Source organism: Xenopus laevis, chromosome 5L (assembly GCF_017654675.1).
Source record: "Xenopus laevis strain J_2021 chromosome 5L, Xenopus_laevis_v10.1, whole genome shotgun sequence".
Classification (NCBI taxonomy): Eukaryota; Metazoa; Chordata; class Amphibia; order Anura; family Pipidae; genus Xenopus; species Xenopus laevis.
Genome location: NC_054379.1, coordinates 12803823 through 12824790, shown reverse-complemented (window position 1 = coordinate 12824790; position 20968 = coordinate 12803823). Strand labels below are relative to the sequence as shown.

The 20968-nt window shown below is 40.1% G+C and overlaps 1 protein-coding gene across 1 annotated transcript; it reads left to right on the top strand.

Annotated features, from left to right (window-relative positions):
• Window positions 1-780: 780 nt before the first annotated feature.
• Window positions 781-18087, top strand: LOC121393131 (spermatogenesis-associated protein 7 homolog). Its single transcript, XM_041562400.1, has 4 exons — window positions 781-930; window positions 2229-2277; window positions 15376-15497; window positions 17576-18087. Exons 1-4 carry the CDS (start codon window positions 781-783, stop codon window positions 18041-18043), a joined length of 789 nt encoding a protein of 262 aa, XP_041418334.1. The 3' UTR covers window positions 18044-18087.
• Window positions 18088-20968: the final 2881 nt, after the last annotated feature.

Genomic DNA, 20968 nt, shown 5'->3' with positions numbered 1-20968 from the left:
TTATAGTTAGAATAAGCAGTCTTTAGTCTTATTAGTGCATCAGTGAGTTGCAGTCTAGTATTGCCTGTCTCATCAGCGACGGTTATGCAGTGATCTGTTTTATTCCATAGGTCAGACAGACCATCATTCATTTCATCCTTTCGTGCCTCATACGTTTCTATGCGTTTAACAGATGGTTTGATTCTGCGTTTAGCGGTCAGTTCCGATTCTAGTATGTCAGCTGCTTCAGCAGTAACGGGTATAGATTCCTCTGTTTCTGGTGAGGGATCCATTTCTGACAAATCACTCAGTGAATTAGCAAGATACTATTCAGCAGTCCAATGCAGGCTATAGAGCTGGTAGCTGAACGTTTAAGCTGATTGCAGAGTTAGATATTGGGAAACACACTCTACGCAGGAGAGATCTCTGAGACTAGTCCACACATGTCTCAGATGTGTGATGCTGGATCTTAGACATGTGCTGCTCTTAATGTCGGTACAGTTCAACACACACTTGTAAAATCCCGGGATACACCAGGTAGCAGGCGGTACTGATCTTCACCATGCACCCAGATATCACAGAAATACAACTTGCTAGCAGATCGGCTAAATGCCTGCAATGCATAGACACAAGGCTGCTGGGATAATAAACTTGATAGCAGATTCACGCTGCACAATCCTGAAAATGCTGATTCTTCACTAGACAATACAGTTCTCTGGAAGGTTTTGCCGGACTTACAGTTTGTAGTGTAGCAGGCACGTGGCTTGAGGGCTGTTTGAGTTACCTCGGAGTAGATTGTGGATGGGCTCACAAGTTTCTCCAGAGATTATAATCCGACTGCAGAGATTGGATTATGGATCTTGCTGGATGATACGCAGTTCTTACTATTCTGTCACCAACACGATTTATGCAGAAGATACCCTTCCAGAGACCCTCGCTCGCTTGGACGGCGTAAATTTGCTGAGATATATTGATGGCAGAGAGTTTACTCGATAAAACACTGCTTGATAATCAGGTGGTTCTTTAATCCAGGGATATTGCACAATACAAAGATTCAGGAGTTCAGAAAGACCAAACGATCAACAGGTTCTATAGGTAAGAACTGGTAGTTTTGCAGCTCTATCCAACTGACTGAAAGCAACTGAAACTAAGGAACAGCAGGGGAGGGCCCCAGCTAGTGGGTTGAACTAACAAACATTAAACAGCAGGGGAGGTGAGGAATATACCAAACACGTACGAATATAATAACTGGCATTAGGGACAGCACAATTTATATTATATATTGTATATAATACTGCCAACATCTATTAAAGGATAGCATCACCCCACTTCACACAATGTTTTTTATTGTCTGCACACAACAGAGAATTCTGGGAGTTATAGTTCAGAGCAGCTTGAAGGCAAAGGGTTTAGTTGTCCCAGCCTTCTGTGTATGTTCCCATGCAGTGACATCAAAGCCATGCGTAAACTGGTCTTTCATCTCCGCTTAGGCTTTCAGAAATTGCTGCTTTAATCGACTTAAGGACATTTCCCGCAGCAATAACAGTTTCCAGGATTTGATTGTGTTGTCCAGGCATCGTCAACACCCACTAAATAGATGGAGGCCCAATAAAAATAATCATGTCCATGGGAAATATAACAGTCCCCACTGAACAGTATCAATGATACGAAGATAAAATTGCATTAACCTACCAATGCCATATCCTTGCTCTGAATCAACTATAAATAACCCAGGTAATTACTCTGCTGTGGTGCTCTACTCTGAGCTGCCATCTTTGGTTAATCCTGACATTGATATGACAGGACCACTGTAATGAGTGAGGGAATATTCATATTTTGGAGAGGCAGTGTAATCCTTTGGTTCTTGGATGCGAGTGAATGTGCAGTGAATCCCCTGAAGGTTCCATTAAGACTTATCAGCTTTATTCAGTTGGGTACTGAGATTCAGTTGGGTACGGTCTATCTATATAGAAAAACATGCATTCTAATAACCACAGCTGCAGTATTAGTCTTACAGTAAGATTAGGGGTATAGCTTCTGCCACGAGGAGGCAGAGGACTATGAAGAAAACAGATATGTCTCCTGCTCCCAGTTATATCCCAGTCCCATGTTTGAAAAGGGGAACTATCGAGAAAATGATAAAATTAATATGAGATTAATCATACTGGAACAAGAAACTTTCTAAATACAATCAATTAAATATACCATTTCTGAAATAATCAATTTTATCTTCACTGTTCCTCTCTCAGTATCTGTTTCTCTTCAAAAACAAAAGGGCGGACATGGCTACAAAGTCGGGTGAATGAATAGGTGTGGATCGACGCGCTGTATGACGTGTGGTTGTGACATCGGAAGGGGCCGATTCACTATATTCGAGTGAAGGATTCGAAGTAAAAAAACTTCGAATTTCGAAGTATTTTTTGGGCTACTTCGACCATCGAATGGGCTACTTCGACCTTCGACTACGACTACGACTTTGAATCGAAGGATTCGAACTAAAAATCGTTCGAATATTCGACCATTTGATAGTCGAAGTACTGTGTCTTTAAAAAAAACTTCGACCCCCTAGTTCGCCATCTAAAAGCTACCGAAGTCAATGTTAGCCTATGGGGAAGGTCCCCATAGGCTTTCCTAAGTTTTTTTGATCTAAGGATATTCCTACGATCGTTGGATTAAAATCCTTCGAATCGTTCGATTCGAAGGATTTAATCGTTCGATCGAAGGAATAATCCTTCGATCGTACGATCGCAGTATTTGCGCTAAATCCTTCGACTTCGATATTCGAAGGATTTTAATTCCTAGTCGAATATCGAGGGTTAATTTACCCTCAATATCCAACCCTTAGTGAATCAGCCCCAATTTAAGTGTAGTGTTACTAGCGAAACATATCAGATTAACAGTTATATTAATTGTAACACCAAGGCGGTAATTTATTTGATCACCTGTAAAAAGTGCCAAATACAGTAGGTAGGCTGCACTATGAGAAGTTTAAAAAATCGGATTAGGGAGCATTTGAATACCGTCAGATCTTAAAATGATACTACATCGGTCTCAAGGCACTTCAAAGAGTGTAATGGGAGTGATATACGATTAGTATCAGTACAGGGCATAGAGAGATTCACATTAGGCCCGAGAAGTGGAGATTTACAAAAGAAATTATTTAGGGCAGAGGTGAAATGGATTTACAACTAATGCTTAGAATGATTTTAATTAATTAACCTAATTTTATGTATAAATATGAAATTATTTAACTCTGAGGAATGTAAGCAATGAATTTAAATGTAACTATGGATTACAATGGATTCGCTGGTTAAATCGTTTGTTTTTGATGCTCTGCATACATTAACTTGATTAATGATTTTACTTTTAAAGGGGTTAATATGTTAATTAATTGGGAGTGTCTTTTTGGGGTCTAAATAACATGTGTACGAGTGGATCAGGAGGTCTCTGATGAAGTGCAGTGACACAAAACGCGTCAGACCTCATGGCGCTGTGTTATTTGGTGTACCAAGATGTGTGAATAAAGGAAATCTGTTTTAATGCTGAATTGAAAACGAGCGATTCTGTTCTAAGAGGACTCTGGAGTGCGCAGTCCAACCAATATACTGCAAGCTGTGGATACGTTTTCCTTGGTGACGGACTCAGAGCGGCAGCACCTGGGTCACAACACATCCTGGGTAGTGATGGGCGAATTTATTGGCCAGCTGCAAATTAGCGCGATTCGCCGCCAGCGAATAAATTTGCGAAACGCCTGCATAAAAAAATTTTTTAAAAAAAAATCGCCGTTTTGCAAATTTTTCGCTGTTTCACGAATTTCGCCGGAAATTCACTAATTTTTCTGCGAAACGGTGCAAGTTCGCCCATCACTAATCCTAGGTAAGATTTTTCGGGAGGATAACCTGTTAATGTAAGGGGAGTTTATACCGCTCCAGTTTTATAGCGTGGGGTCCAGGGCAGAGAGCACCCGCGCCATAAATTGTTGAACGGTGAGCGAGTGTCAAACTTAAAATTTATACCAGGAATTGTGGTTATAATTTATGAATAGAGAAATCCCTAATATAGCGCTAGGATTTGTGTTTATTTCTGTTTCTCTTCATTCTGTCTTCATGCAGCAGTTGGGTGTCAGATAAATGATCCAATATATCTTATAGGGGGGCTCCTTTCCTAGCAGATGAATTAGAGCTCACTGAAATAAATTATTCCAGTACAAACAAAATCTAACAAAATAACTGCCTTTTGCACAAATTCTGCATGTAGAGAGACACGATGTCTGGTGATTATAATAGAGTGAGCTCTAATACATCTTCTAGGCAAAATGAGCCCCCCTATAAGATATATTGGATCTAACTGTCAATGAATATCTGACACCCAACTTCTGCATAAAGAGAGAATGAAGAGATTCTGAGAGAGGAATAGTGAACATAAACTTGATTATTTCAGAAACAAAAAAGAATACTTAATTATATTTAGAAAGTTTCTTATTTCAGTATGCTGAAGCTTATACTAAATTTTAATTTTCACAATAGTTTCCCTTTAAGTATCCTTATTAGGGAAATATGAACCTCTAATGAGGTCCACCACAAAGAAGTAAATGGTTAGAATAGGGGCCCTGAACCTATTTTACCTGTGAGCCACAATCAAATGTAAAAAGAGCAGGGGGCAACACAAGTTTGAAAAAGCCCCTGGGTAGCCCCCATGTGGACTGGCAGCATACAGAGGAATCTTTTTGGAAATAGACGTATTTTTCAACCAAAACTTGCCTCTAAGCAAGGAATTCAAAAATAAGCACCTGGTTTGTCGTCACTGGGAGCAAATGTTGCTCGCAAACTACTGGTTGGGGACCACTGGTTTAAAAATTAGCATTGACAGAAGCATTTGCATAAGCTTATTGATGGGAGTCGCACACTTCACTCATCCTTAATTGAGGAATTGTTCTCTAAAACCTCATTCTTTACCAAGGTTTCTTATGTGAAAAAAAGGACCCACTTTGAAATTCCTGACCTGAGTCTAAGGGCCAGAAGCAGTGACTAAGGGGGCTACTTGATGCCTATCTGAAAATTAGTTTGGTTGTGATTTGGGTGCTTTACTATGTTTGGAACTAACTGATACACTAAGGTTTTGATGTATCTGTAAACTTGTTACCTCATTGGACCTCCAAGGAGGGCTGAACTAAAATAATCCAACAACCGCTGCTATAAGACATAGGTTTTCTCCTGGGTTTTGAAGCACCAAGAGCCAGACAAACATCATTGACCTCCAAGGAGGCCTAAACTAAAATAATCCAACAATGACTGCGATAACATTTTCCTCCTGGGTTTTGAAGTACAGCCAGAGTCAGCTGGATTCTGGCTACTATCACAGACCTCCAAGAAGGGCTGAATTTAAATAATCCAACAACCACTGCTATAAGACATAGGTTTTCTCCTGGGTTTTGAAGCACCAAGAGCCAGACAAACATCATGGACCTCCAAGGAGACCTAAACTAAAATAATCCTACAATGACTGCTACCTGTATAACATTTTCCTCCTGGGTTTTGAAGCACAGCCAGAGTCAGCTGGATTCTGGCTACTATCACAGACCTCCAAGAAGGGCTGAATTTAAATAATCCAACAACCACTGCTATAAGACATAGGTTTCCTCCTGGGTTTTAAAGCACCAAGATCCAGACAAACATCATGGACCTCCAAGGAGGCCTAAACTAAAATAATCCAACAATGACTGCTATAACATTTTCCTCCTGGGTTTTGAAGCACAGCCAGAGTCAGCTGGATTCTGACCAATATCATAGACCTCCAAGGAGTGCTGAACTTAAATAATTCAACAACCACTGTTATAAGATGTAGGTTTCCTCCTGGGCTTTGAAGAACAACTAGAGCCAGACCAGTATCATGCTTGGTGGAGCTTAAAATGAACAATTTAGTTAATTAAGCACCCAACGTCCTTTATGTTTATAGAGTCAGAAAATGTATCCAGTACGGATCTGTCATTGGCGATCATTAAAAATGATGCTACCTATAATTTTTAAAATAAATTAAACCAACGTCACATGCATTAGAATGTCTCAGAATACGGTGGAAAAAAACACACAGACTACTAAATTAGATTGTATTCAACAACAATCTAGTATTACTTATAGATTCTACATTGATTTGATTAGCGATTCATCCAATCCAGGTTATTAGCAGTCAGTTGGATAGAGAATCATTATAAAACAATTAGACGGCATCCAAATTGGATTACTGCTTGGAAAAAAATTCTATAGTACTTAAATTCTGAAGGAAATTGATACCACCTGAGCCTCAATGGAGAAAGACCTATCAATGGAGGTTATCTTCAGTCCTTCCTACCCACCCGCTGCTGGGGAGATTAAGCAGGACTATTTACTGCACAAGAAATCCATTGACTTGGTACTGAGAATTCATTCCAAAAAGTCCTAAAACACAAGGAGGGGGATCATAATTTAGAGGCAAATTTCATATCATGGTTAAAGGTGGTGGCAACCATAGTGTGACCACCTTGTTTCGCTAAACCTACAGCTTCTGGTCTTATGAACCCCACTGTATGGATCACCCAATTTATGGTCCTCCATAGTCAGTTCTTCTTCTAAATATCTGCACTAACTCTAAACAATCTGGATAACCTCTGGAATACAGTAGGTGTATTAACTATACGTGACACAAAGCAGGTTACCAAGTGTAGAGTGGGGGGCTGTGCTAGTTTGCAAAGACCAATTAGGGCTCATTTACCTATCCCTAGCATGAAAGAGCACTAAGGGGTTCAAGTGCAAGGTCATGGGGTGCAGGTCATAGAGAAGACGGCTTTGTCCTCTGCCCCAGAAGTACCTCCTGCCCCTCAACATATTGCTGAGCTCTAAATTGGTGAGACTTGGTGCAATTCTTGGTTCATTATATGTGATGCCATCTCTTATTTCTCATCCGTTTGTCCATATCAGGTAACCTATCTATTTCCATCATATCAGCTCACTGAATATCAGCTCCCGGTTTATTAGAAAGCCATTGCTGTGTTCCCTGCAATACCATGATTGCATTCTCTTTCATTTTTCTTATTTCATTTCTTCCAGACTCTTCAATTCTTCTTTTCAAAGAGAGCTTTCATTTAGACATCTGTCATAACTACCTCCCAACCACTGTCGTGCAGACCCATTTATCCCCCAGGATGCCTTTCCTATTATTTCTAACACATAACTAGCTCATCTGACATTCTGCTGACAGGTGAGCTTATCTCAAGTCTGTTTAACTCACTCAGTACCTCAGTGTTCTACAGGAGGCCTGGTTTATAGTGTAGAACTCAGCTATGGCTTTTGTTGTGGAAAAAAACACCAGGAGCAGGATGGTGCCTCCCACACCTCTACCTATACAGTTAATAATATATAGAAACACTGCTTTCACAGCCACCATGCTATATAGTTCCAGGGATATCATGGGCAGTAAATATGCACTCATCCTAAATCTCCCCCTAACTGGCCTTCAGGCTGGGCCCCCTTAGCTCATAACAAGGTTACAGATATGTAGAAATATTGGGGTAACAGTCACCCTGCTATAGTTCCAGGAGTAACCAGGACACAAATAAGCACTCACCCCAAATCTCCCCCTAACTGACCTTCAGGCTGGGCCCCCTTAGCTCATAACAAGGTTACAGATATATAGAAACATTGGGGTAACAGTCACCCTGCTATAGTTCCAGGGGTACCCAGGGTACAAATAAGAACTCACCCCAAATCTCCCTCTAATTGCCTTTCAGGCTGGGCCCCCTTAGCTCATAACAAGGTTACAGATATATAGAAACATTGGGGTAACAGACACCCTGCTATAGTTCCAGGGGTACACAGGACACAAATAAACACTCACCCCAAATCTCCCCATAACTGGCCTTCAGGCTGGGTCCCCTTAGCTCATAACAAGGTTACAGATATATAGAAACATAGGGGTAACAGTCACCCTGCTATAGTTCCAGGGGTACCCAGGGTACAAATAATCACTCACCCCAAATCTCCCCCTAACTGGCCTTCAGGCTGGGCCCCCTTAGCTCATAACAAGGGTACAGATATATAGAAACATTGGGGTAACAGTCACACTGCTATAGTTCCAGCGGTACCCAGGGTACAAATAAACACTCACCCCAAATCTCCCCCTAACTGACCTTCAGACTGGGCCCCCTTAGCTCATAACAAGGGTACAGATATATAGAAACATTGGGGTAACAGTCATCCTGCTATAGTTCCAGGGGTACCCAGGGTACAAATAAACACTCACCCCAAATCTCCCCCTAACTGGCCTTCAGACTGGGCCCCCTTAGCTCATAACAAGGTTACAGATGTATAGAAACATTGGGGTAACAGTCATTCTGTAAACCATATATATAATACCTACAGGAGATGGTGTCAATTTACTAGAAGAAAAATAAATGTCACCTTAAAGCACGTCTTAATATATACTATATGCTATAATAATTTGTAATGTAAAAACTAACAAGGTCTATCTTATTACAATATGCTAATGTTGGTTCTTAATTTTTATTTAATTTACATTTTTTTTAATATTCCCCCATTCTGTTGTTTTTAATGACACTCATTAACAGCTGTGTTAGACAGTGCAGGGCCAGGGGACAGATGCAGAGCACTATATTAATGGCTGGAGAAATTATCACAGAGATAAGACATCAAGTTGAAAAGAGCCGGGAGCGGTTGTGATATGAAGGGGCTCGATTGTATGGAAACAAAATCATTCTATTTCCCTGAGCTGCTGTATTTGGAAGTGAATATGGTACGCGTATGGTGCCTGATATCCAGAATGCTTGGGACATGGGGTCTTCCGGATAACGGATCTTTCCGTAGTTATGATCTTCATACCGTAAGTCTACTGGAAAATCATATTAACATTTAATAAACCCAATAGGCTGGTCATGCCTCCAATAAGGATTAATTATATCTTAGTTGGGATCAAGTACAAGCTACTGTTTTATTATTTCAGAGAAAAAGGAAATCAGTTTTTACAAATTTGGATTATTTGGATAAAATGAAGTCTATGGGAGATGATCGTTCCAAAATTCATAGCTTTCTGGATAATGGGTTTCCAGATAACGGATCCCATACCTGTACAAAGCAGTATGAGGAGTAATAAACTCCGGCTCTGCTCATTTAAAATTAGACTGTAAAACATTATTAGTAAAAATAAAAAATCTAAATAAGGGAAAATAAACATCCATGTGGGGAATTAATGAACTTGTAAATTGTGTCAGTATTAAGTAAAGGTGACCATAGACGGTCAGATAATATAGAAGCGAATTTTCGTACGATATTTGGTGCGTGTATAGTGGGAAACAAGCTAACCGATATCGGCAGAAGACTTGGATATCGTTTGGCTCGTTGATTGGGCTGGACAGAAAATTTTGATTGTGTGCTTTTGAAGGCACCAGAACATCGGCTGAATCTCTACACGTATTTATTGAAATGAACGATCTTTCTTGTAAAGATATTTTCCAAGATCGATTATTACCTCTATGGCCACCTTACGGGTAAAGCAATTATTCGCATTATCATTTGTTGAATTAAAAAAATCCAACCAAAACATGGCGCAACAATACTGGTGCAGTGAGACACACTCACATCAGATCTCACATCAATCCCCTGCTGATCTTTTTGATTAGGGGGTTAGAATTATAAGGAAGAGCTTTAGGCGGAGATGAGAGAGTTTAACAGCTTACCCTGTGGGGTTCGTGGTGGTCGGCGGGGACGCCCACCGCGCTGCTCCTTTGCTTCTGTGCCGGTTCCTATGGTCACGCAGCACGCATGCCCCTTCTTAAAGGCGCAGTGATGCTGGTGCATGACATCAGCGCGCATGGCGCCAAATTTTAAACCAGGAGCTTTAGTGCTGTGTTCTTAGCCCGTTATAGGTTTCCTCATTGTGAGTTCCTGGTGCCTCTGTGCTGTCTAAAGCTTCTGTATCTTGTGATTTGACTGCCTGTTGTGACCCCTGCCTGTTTCTGACGGTCCTGACTTCCGAAATCCTGACCCTGCCTGGTAACCGATTTCTCTATTCCATATCCTGCCTGATTGATCTCCTGGTTTGACCCTTGTCTGTTTTGACTTCGCTTGTAATCTGATTGCCCCGACCCGGCCTGATCTGACTTAGTTTCCTGTCTACGCCTTGTACTGTGACCTTCTGCCCAAAAGACTTCTGCTTTACTGTTGTGCCCCTTTTCTCATCGAGAACCCTTTTGCTTTGCACCTCTCTTAATAAGACCTGGAAGCATCCGACTATCCGAGGGCTCCTCCCGAGGTGAAAGGCGGCTGTTAAAGGCAGAAGCAAGAGCCGAGAACAGGGTGCTTAGCATCGGTTCAGAATTTAGGGTTGCCAGAGAGTTTATAACCAACACAATGGAAAAGATAAACTTTGCTAAAGCATTTGATACAGTGCCACACAAAAGGTTACTGGTTAAATTAAGGAATGTTGGCCTGGAACATAGTATTTGTACCTGGATAGCGAACTGGCTAAAAGATAGACTACAAAGAGTGGTGGTAAATGGAACATTTTCTAATTGGACCAGTGTTGTTAGTGGAGTACCGCAGGGCTCTGTACTAGGTCCCTTGCTTTTCAACTTGTTTATTAATGACCTGGAGGTGGGCATTGAAAGTACTGTTTCTATTTTTGCAGATGAGACTAAATTGTGCAGAACTATAGGTTCCATGCAGGATGCTGCCACTTTGCAGAGTGATTTGTCTAAACTGGAAAACTGGGCAGCAAACTGGAAAATGAGGTTCAATGTTGATAAATGCAGGTTATGCACTTTGGCAAAAATAATATAAATGCAAGTTATACACTAAATGGCAATGTGTTGGGAGTTTCCTTAAATGAAAAGGATCTAGGGGTCTTTGTAGATAACACGTTGTCTAATTCTGGGCAGTGTCATTCTGTGGCTACTAAAGCAAATAAAGTTCTGTCTTGCATAAAAAAGGGCATTAACTCAAGGGATGAAAACATAATTATGCCTCTTTATAGGTCCCTGGTGAGGCCTCATCTGGAGTATGCAGTTCAGTTTTGGACTCCAGTCCTTAAGAGGGATATAAATGAGCTGGAGAGAGTGCAGAGACATGCAACTAAATTGGTTAGAGGGACGGAAGACTTAAATTATGAGGGTAGACTGTCAAGGTTGGGGTTGTTTTCTCTGGAAAAAAGGCGCTTGCGAGGGGACATGATTAGACTTTACAAGTACATTAGAGGACATTATAGACAAATGGCAGGGGACCTTTTTACCCATAAAGTGGATCACCGTACCAGAGGCCTCCCCTTTAGACTAGAAGAAAAGAACTTTCATTTGAAGCAACGTAGGGGGTTCTTCACAGTCAGGACAGTGAGGTTGGGGAATGCACTGCCGGGTGATGTTGTGATGCTGATTCAGTTAATGCCTTTAAGAATGGCTTGGATGATTTTTTGGACAGACATAATATTAAAGGCTATTGTGATACTAAACTCTATAGTTAGTATAGGTATGGGTATATAGAATTTTAATTAAAAGTAGGGAGGGGTGTGTGTATGGATGCTGGGTTTTCATTTGGAGGGGTTGAACTTGATGGACTTTGTCTTTTTTCAACCCAATTTAACTATGTAACTATGTAACTATGTAACAACGATTCAGTAAAACAATGGATCCAAAAAGAGACCTGTCAGTTGGAACCCCCCAGTGAAGCAGGACATCCCCCACTAGCATTGCTCTTCAACTTTCTAGGGTACCAACAGGGAAAGCAACTCCACTTTGTAGACTAGACTAAAAGAAGAGTGTGGGTAAAGTCAAAGTCCAGGCAAGAGTCCATGTAGGTGAGAATAAAGGAAGTCCAAGGAGAGGAAAGGGTCCAAGCCAGTCAACAGGCAACAGGAACAAGCAAGGAACAGACACCTGGGATACCAGGGAGGAGACTTGCCAGTTTCCCAGAGTGAATGAGTTAGTAACAACATGAATGGAAGGTCATGGAAATACAAACCAAGATGTAAATACACATATGGGACCTGTTATCCAGAATGCTCAGGACCTGAGTTTTTCTGATCTTTCTTTAATATGGATCTTCATAGCTTGCAGTTACTAAAAATTATTTAAGCGTTAAAGGAGAACTAACAACCCCACCATTTTCGGTATCTTCGGATTTCTACAGTAACAGACCGGCGACACTGAGCTTTTTTGCCAGAAAGTTCCATGAATTGCCAAAGGGAAAATTTGAAGATACTGAATATGGCACCCATGAGCTCCGCTGCACTACTCTAGGGAGATTTTTTTCTCATGGAGGAAGCGGGAAGGGGGCCAATGGAGGGAAGGGGATGGGGGCTTTCTCTTAAAGGAGAAACAAACCCCTTATTAAAAAACCCTACTCCCCTACCCCACATTGACCCTCCACCCCCCCCCTAGCTGCCCCCCCCCGGCAAATGGCCCTAACTTTTTACTTACCCCGCGGTGCATATTCAGGGATTGGAGTTCAAGGCAGCCATCTTCCAGGTCTTCGGTAATCTGAGAATGAGACTGGCGAATCGCAGTTTGAGCAATTTCCCAAAACACGAATTGTGTAAATTTTGACGCCGTCGTTAAAGTCAATGGGCATCCCAATAATGTTGATGGGCGACGGTTTTGACGAGAGCGACTATTCTGACGCGCGTCCAAAATTTTTTCTAAATTTTCGCCCTTCACTACTAAGCAACCAATCAGTAATTAGCTTTGATTGGTCCTGTGCAGGAAGAGGAATGAAAGCAGGCTTCTGATTGGTTGCAGTGGGTTTGCGATGGCAAATTTTCCCAGTGAATGAGCCCCGCTAGTTTGTGAATTAATGGAAGAGCCTGAGTTGGGCATCAGGGAAATCAAAGTAGCAAATGTTTCCTGTGATTGACACTTCTGGAGTCAGTTCTATGCAAAGCAACTGTCATATCTTTGTAATTCTACCTGTGTCCTTGTCACAAACATGGAAGAGATCCCCCTGCCTCGGAGATTTGCCAACTCAATTGGGAAATCTAAAGGTTTAACTCTCAGCTTATGAGAAAAGCAAGTCAGCAGTCTCTTTTCTGAGATGTTAACTAGACGCCAGGAACGAGTGGACGGAATCTTGCTGAATCTAAAAAAGACATTTTGTTCATGGTTAGAAGCAAAGGTTCAATCAAAACGCCCCAATACATAGATTTTGGCAGCTCAGCGACAGCAATAAACTGATATTATCAAACACTTGTTCCTCAATTGGCCCCACAGCTACTGCTCCTTCTGCCCTACCCCAAAAATGAACCTCCTACAGAACTCAGTACCATTCTCATGCCAAACCGTTTCCTTTGAGTAAAGTTTCAAACTTGGCGTTTTCTTCCAAGATTTCCATCCTCCTATAAATACTTTACATCGGTTCATTTCAATGCACATGATACAGAGAGTGTATTTATAAATAAGAAATGCCTCTGGATCTACAAAACCCAACAGGAACATCTTAGTTCAACAGAAGAACAAATGGAAAACTGCGATACAGGGAGTTTGATGCATTTTAGAAAAGTAATATTTCTATATATATATATATATATATATATATATATATATATATATATATATTCGTTTTTTACATTCCGGTTATTTCATAAATAAGAAACATTCGAGTTGTGAGTTTATTCAAGGCAGTAAAAACTTTACTAGCTCGACCATTAATAAACAACCCCCTTAATATCGTTATAAATTCAGCAATAATGGAATTGGTCAATGTATTTTAAATATCAATGTAACAATAGAAAATCGGCTGCCATTGTGTAGGAAACAGTCACTTCCTCTTTATTTCCTGTGTGTGCCCAGTTCCCACCTTGCTGATCAGTATATTGGAATCCAAGTACAGGTACGAGACCTGTTATCCAGAATGCTCGGGACCTGGGGTTTGCTGGATAAAAGATCTTTCTGCAATTTGGCTCTTCATACATTAAGGGGCAGATTTATCAAGGGTGGAACTTTGAATTTGAAAAACTTCAAAATCCGAATTCAAAAAGACCAACCGAAATTGAATCGAAGGTTTTTTTTTTTACTGAATAGGCCAGTTTTCGATTGAACAGGTCCATTTTCGATCGAATTAGAAACGTACGAATCGAAGTAATAGCGCATTCAATCGAATTTGATTCAAAGTTTTTCCAAAAACAAAACATTGATATGACGGGGCAAATATATCAAGGGTCGAAGTTCGAAGTTAAAAAATTCAAAAAGACCAACCGAATAGAGGTCAAAGGTTTCTGGGGGTTGAAGTGGTCCGTATTTGGCCTACTTCGAAACGTATGATCGAAGGAATATTGCCTTCAATCTACTTCGATTCAAAGTTTTTCCTCCAAAAAACTTCGACCTCTCAAACTCCACCGATTGCCTCCACATAGGTTCTAGGAGGTCCCCCATAGGCTAAAACAGCACTTCGGCAGCTTTTAGGTGGCGAATGGTCAAAGTCGAAGTTTTAAAGAGACAGTACATGATAAATTTCGATATTCGAATTTCGAAAGTTTTTTTCAACTTCGAATCGAAGTTGGATGATTCCCTAGTCGAAGTACACAAAAAATGGCTCGAAATTCAAAGTTTTTAACTTTCGAAAATTCACCTCCAAATAGGTTCTAGGAGGTCCCCTATAGGCTAAAACAGCAATTCATGATAAATTTCGATATTCGAATTTTCTAAATTTTTTCTTTCAAATTCAAATCGATTTTGAACTATTTCCTAGTCGAAGTACACAAAAAATTAGCTCGAAATTCAATTTTTTTAAATTAGAATTTTCACTTCGACCTTTGATAAATCTGCCCCTAAAGGTTAATTTGAAGGTGAACAACCCCTTTAAATCCGTGGATGGGAGTTAGGTCGACTTTGTTTCAATAAAAAAATTAGTTTAACTCGTGTTTTAGTAAATAACCCCCTAAATGTCAGTATGGTTCCCGTTGTTATTGCATGATATGATAGAATTTATTGTGACAGCTGACATTCAGAGGGTGTGTAAGTTATTCAGGTTACTTCTACTCGCCATTTCAATCTATATTATTATTATTATTGGTGTTATTATTATTATTACTACTATTATTGTTGTTGTTGTTATTATTACTATTGTTGTTGTTGTTATTATTATTATTACTATTATTATTGGTGTTTTTGTTGTTATAATTATTAGTATAATAATAAATAGTATTATTATTATTATCATTTGATTGTGACTCCCATAGACAGTGCTTCACAAGAATGTCCTGCCTTCTGTTTGGATCAATTGGATTACAAAAATGTAGGAAATAGCGAGTTTGTATAATTCCTTTAATATGTTCCTTCTGCGATTATGAAAGAAAGTTGATTAGCAAACAGCACATGATTTGTTTCCGACAACTCCCATTGTGACATCTCTTTTGCATGAACAGTCCAGGACCAGCAGAAGAAAGAGAAGCTAATGAAAGCTGTTGATATGTACAAGAAGGAAATTCAGCGGAGCTTTTCCCCGGCTTATTGTGAATCAAAAAGTCATTTCCTGGAGCAGAGGAAGGTGAGCCTTTGCTTCTTGCCTCTTGAACTGATGGGCGGATAGGGAAATGGAATTAAGGTTTAATAAGTGTATTCAAATGACAATGTTAGAAGAGACTAAAAGTCCCTCGGTGCAGGTAAATCCTTGCCTACAAGAATTTCCATTCCCATGATTCTGTGCTTTCAGGATAATGGGTTTCCGGATAATAGATCCCATACCTCTACTAGAATTTCATCTCTTTAAAGCAGTTGTTCACCTTTAAATTAACTTTAATTAACCTTTAAATTTACATTTACTTAGCTCGAGTGAAGGATTAGAAGGAAAAAAAACTGAATTTCAAAGGTTTTTTTTTGGCTACTTCAACCATCGAATTGGCTACTCCGACCTTTGACTACGACTTTGATTCGAACGATTCAAACTAAAAATCGTTCGACTATTCGACCATTCGATAGTCGAAGTACTGTCTCTTTAAGAAAATTTCGACCACCTACTTAACCACCTAAAACCTACCGAGCACCAATATTTGCCTATGGGGAAGGTTCCCATAGGCTTTCTAAGTATTTTTTTAGCGAATTTAGCGAAGGAAAATCGTTCGATCGATGAATTAAAATCCTTCGAATCATTCAAATGAACGAATTGCGGTAAATTCTTCGACTTCGAAGTCAAAGGATTTAATCAAAGGAGTTAATTAACCCTCGATATTCAACCAATAGTAAATGTGCCCCTGGATGTGATGTAGAGAGTGATATTCTGAGACAATTTGCAATTGGTTTTTATATTTTAATATTTGAGGTTTTCGAGTTATTTAGCTTTTTATTCAGAAGCTCTCCAGTTTGCTATTTCAGCAAACCTGTTGCTAGGGTCCAAATTACCCTAGCAACCATGCACTGATTTGAATAAGAGACTGGAATATGAATAGGAGAGGCCTGAATAGAAAGATGAGAAATAAAAAGTAGCAATAACATTACATTTGTAGCCTTACAGAGCATTTGTTTTATAGATGACCATCATTTTAAAGCTGGAAAGAGCCAGAAGAAGAAGGCAAATAATTTGAAAACTATAAAAAAAGAAAAAATGAAGGCCAATTGAAAAGTTGCTGAGAACTGGCCATTTTATAACATTTAATTAGAAAGAAAGGGACTGGAACTTAAAAAAGTTTTTTTACTAAAAGATTATTTTATTAAAGCAGGTAATTATTGTAGGGCAACTTATAGCCAAAAGCAGTTAGAATTGTGTTTCAACAAAGGCAGGGCTGCCCCCTTAGGGAGTCGCTTTCTATTCTATATACAGGTATGGGACCTGCTATCCAGAATACTCGGGACCTGGTGTTTTCCGGATAACAGATCTTGCTGTAATTTGGATCTTCATACCTTAAATCTACTAGAAAATCATGTAAACATTAAATAAACCCAATAGGCTGGTTTTGCTTCCAATAAGGATTAATTATATCTTAGTTGGGATCAAGTACAAGCTACTGTTTTATTATTACAGAGAAAAGGAAAATCATTTTTAAAAATTTGGATTATTTGGATAAAATTAGGGATGCACCGAATCCAGGATTCAGTTCGGGATTCGGACAGGGTTCGGCCTTTTTCAGCAGGATTCCTTCTGTCCGGCCGAACTGAATCTGAATCCTAATTTGTATATGAAAATTGGGGCGAGGAGGGAAATCATGTGAATTTTTGTCACAAAACAAGAAAGTAAAAAATGTGTTCCCCTTGACACCCCTAATTTGCATATGGATTTGTTGCATCCCTAGATAAAATGGAGTCTATGAAAGACAGTCTTCCTGTAATTCAGAGCTTTCTGGATAACGGGTTTCCGTATTACTGATCCCATACTAGTACTGTATATTGTGAGTGGGTCCCTAAGCTCAGTAAGTGACAGCAGCACAGAGCATGTGCAGTGAATCAGCAGAAAAGAAGATGGGGAGCTACTGGGGCATCTTTGGAGACACAGATCTTTACTGCTAAAGGGCTGTGGTTGCCTTGGGCTGGTACAGAAGCACAAAACATCATGTACAACATTTCTAGTATAATGCTTTGCCTGAGCTTTTGAATGTGGTTTAGAAATAATATAACAGTTTTGTGTTTTAACAGGAAATATCCATAAATAGAAATAATCAAGAGTTTCATCAAATACGTGAAAAGGTTCCATTTAGTCAACCTGCCCAACATGTACACGAGGAAAGGAGGGGCGCACAAGTCAAATCTCCAGTTCTGATTGCCAGGGATACAATGCGCAGAATTGAACAGGAGGGTCATTGTCAAGGAGAAATGGTGACCATTCAGACCCGGAGAAGCCAAACACGGCACGGAAATGAGACACCCAGGAAGAAAGCCTATCAGGACCCTGAGAAGAAAGCCTACAGTGGAGACATTCTGGATAAACACGCTGCATGGTTTACCAGCACAAAACTATGTTTCAAGCCTCGGTTATTAAAGAAGTCAGCCCAGTCCTTTCTTTCTAATTCCAGGCATTACAAATCTCCCAAAAAAACAAATGCTGCCCCTCAGCCAAGAAGTGACCACCATGGTGCTGAGCATCTCGGAGAAGTGGAAAGGTAATATTCTGCATATGGAAGAATAAGAGGGGTAAAGGTTTCTGGCATTTTATGAATCAGTCGCCCCTGACAGGGAGAAGTTGTGCCATCACCAGATACAGGGAAGTGGTTGGGGGTTTGTTTTAAAACATGAAATTAGCACCAGGTTGGTTTTTCTACCAGGAGCTTCTCAGTAGCACTTTAAGGAACCTGGGGTTAATTAAAGGAGAACTAAAGCCTAACTAAAGAAGTAGGCTAGAAATGTTGTACATGATGTTTTGTGCTTCTGTACCAGCCCAAGGCAACCACAGCCCTTTAGCAGTAAAGATCTGTGTCTCCAAAGATGCCGCAGTAGCTCCCCATCTTCTTTTCTGCTGATTCACTGCACATGCTCTGTGCTGCTGTCACTTACTGAGCTTAGGGACCCACTCACAATATACAGTACACATAGAATAGAAATGTCACAATATAAGGCTGATTAGTAATTAATACACATAATTACTACATGGCAGCACAGAAACCAGTGCAATTAGCATCAGAATTGAATAATCAGCAAACCTGTAGCATCAGCTTATATTACAGCCAGGGAAGCTCATTTTCTGCTGGATAATTAGTGACGAGCCCTAAGCTTAGCTTCTCAACAGCCAATCAGAGCCCACTGAGCATGTGAGTGTCACAGACACTTTCCAAGATGGTGACCCCCTGTGACAAGTTTGAAGTCCTGGATCATTGCTGCTATTGACAAGCTGAAACTTTAGGCTGGTGCAATAAGTTCACTATATAAAATATGTCATTTTAGCCACATTCTTTTTTAGGGTTTAGTTCTCCTTTAATACCCCAGAGTGGTCAACTTGCCCTTCCGTACCATCATTGGTTCCTTTTCAAAATGCTCAGTCTATGAGACAGGGAACTCTTAGGAACACTCATGTTGGCATTCCTGAGTGAACTCCATCTTTCACCCCCCAATATAATGTTAAACTGCCTGGCAGACCCCCCTCACTCACAGATTGAAGCCCCTCCCCGCTCGCTCCCCCACCAATTTTACCCCCTCTACTTGAGTCTGAGGCACATGCCTCTTATTCCATAATAATAAAAAGGAATTTCCCTTACAATTTCCAGGAGGGGAACAGGAGTATAGGAGGCCCACTAGGGTCCACCTGATTTTGTTATGGGACCCTGTTGTGTTACTGGCCAAATTCTACATAGTAAAAAGAAACAGTTTTTCGAGAAATTTCCCCTAGAAATGAGAAATAAAACGCGGTTGTTTTGATCGCTCAGAAGTAAACAGTTTTATTTTGGAGGCAACTGTAAGTGTGATTGCTTCCTAAGAGCGTGCTGATGATGGATAATCCTGCTGATGTTCCCTATGTGTAAATAGTATTTTCAAATAGCATTACAAATAACTCATGCTCTTAAAGCAGCAATTTGTTCAACGTAATGTCTATCCTCCGATTTACTTCTCTAGATATAAACTCTGTGCTGACATTTCTTCAACTCCACACATTAAAGGGACACTGTATCTTCTTATTTTTCTAAGCACTTGTCTAATAGAAATTTAAAGAATTAGGTGTATATTTATAATCCGTCACGAGACAGTCTTCCCTTTGCTGTGTTTTGCCATAGCCTGTGGCCAATGAAGCTCTCTAACTTGGAGAGGCTGGGTAGGTGGATGCCTAAGTGCCTTCCCCTTCCCCCTCATGAATGCATGCTTCTTTGTCACATGTTTGTGTTATAATTTCATTACAGTAGTAGGCGACAAAGAGGATTAGCTAATCAAAGGTGCTTTACATTAGAGAAGAGGTCTTCAGACATTTTGGGTACCATTGGCAGTCAAGCAAGACCTTATAAAAATATGGCCAGCAGACATCTATCTATAGTTCTACAGAAAACCAAGACAGTATATAATTCTTTCTGCTCAAATTTCACCCCAATTGGCCTTGAGACCATACCCCCTTCCACACCCAACTCTTTGGGCCCCTAAGGACATCCCCATAGTTTTGTAACTACTGCATTAGGCTCTCTATAATATACTGTTGAAGAAGAACTTTTTTTTTTTTAATTTCTTAACTGAACCCTGAAAGTCAAGTTGATCCTATGAATTCTGTTGGCACCCCATAAATTCAACCCCACCTCTTAATTGAACCATGAAAGTCAAGTTGATCGCATGAATTGTGGTGGCACCCCATAAATTCAACCCAAACTCTTAACTGAACCCTGAAAGTCAAATTGATCCTATGGATTCTGGTGGTACCCCATAATTTAACACCACCTCTTAATTGAACCCTTAAAGTCAAGTTGATCCCATGTATTGTCATGGCACCCCATAAATTCAACCCCACCTCTTAATTAAACAATGAACGTCAAGTTGATCCCATGTATTGTCATGGCACCCCATAAATTCAACCCCACCTATTAATTGAACAAAGAAAGTCAAGTTGATCCCAAGAATTATGATGGCATCGCAAAAATTCAACCCTACCTCTTAATTGAACCCTGAAAGTCAAGTTGATCCCATGACTTTTGATGCTAAATGAAGTGTTGGGACTGTATTTTGGGGCTGTCCTAGCTCCAAAAATAGATTGATTGAGAAAAGCAAAGTGTAATCTATAGGACATTGTTTCCTGTGACATAAGTATTACACGTTACATATGGGGGCGGGATTATTCATAAACTCGCCCCAATGTGCCCCCTTTTACCTAGTAACCCAAATTAACAGCCCAGTTTTTTTCACACCAATTTTAATTACAGGCACAGCAGAATATATGGTTGAGGCATCGCCTGGGTGTGATATGGGGACGTTTGTGGGTGGAACAGGTGTGCAAAGTTAATTCCAGTTCTAGTTACCCATAGCAACCAATCAAATTTCAAACAAGTCACTAATCTCTTTTTTTAGTTTTATTACATGTCAGAATTTGTGCTTATACAAACTAAGGAGTTTCAGGGATATTCC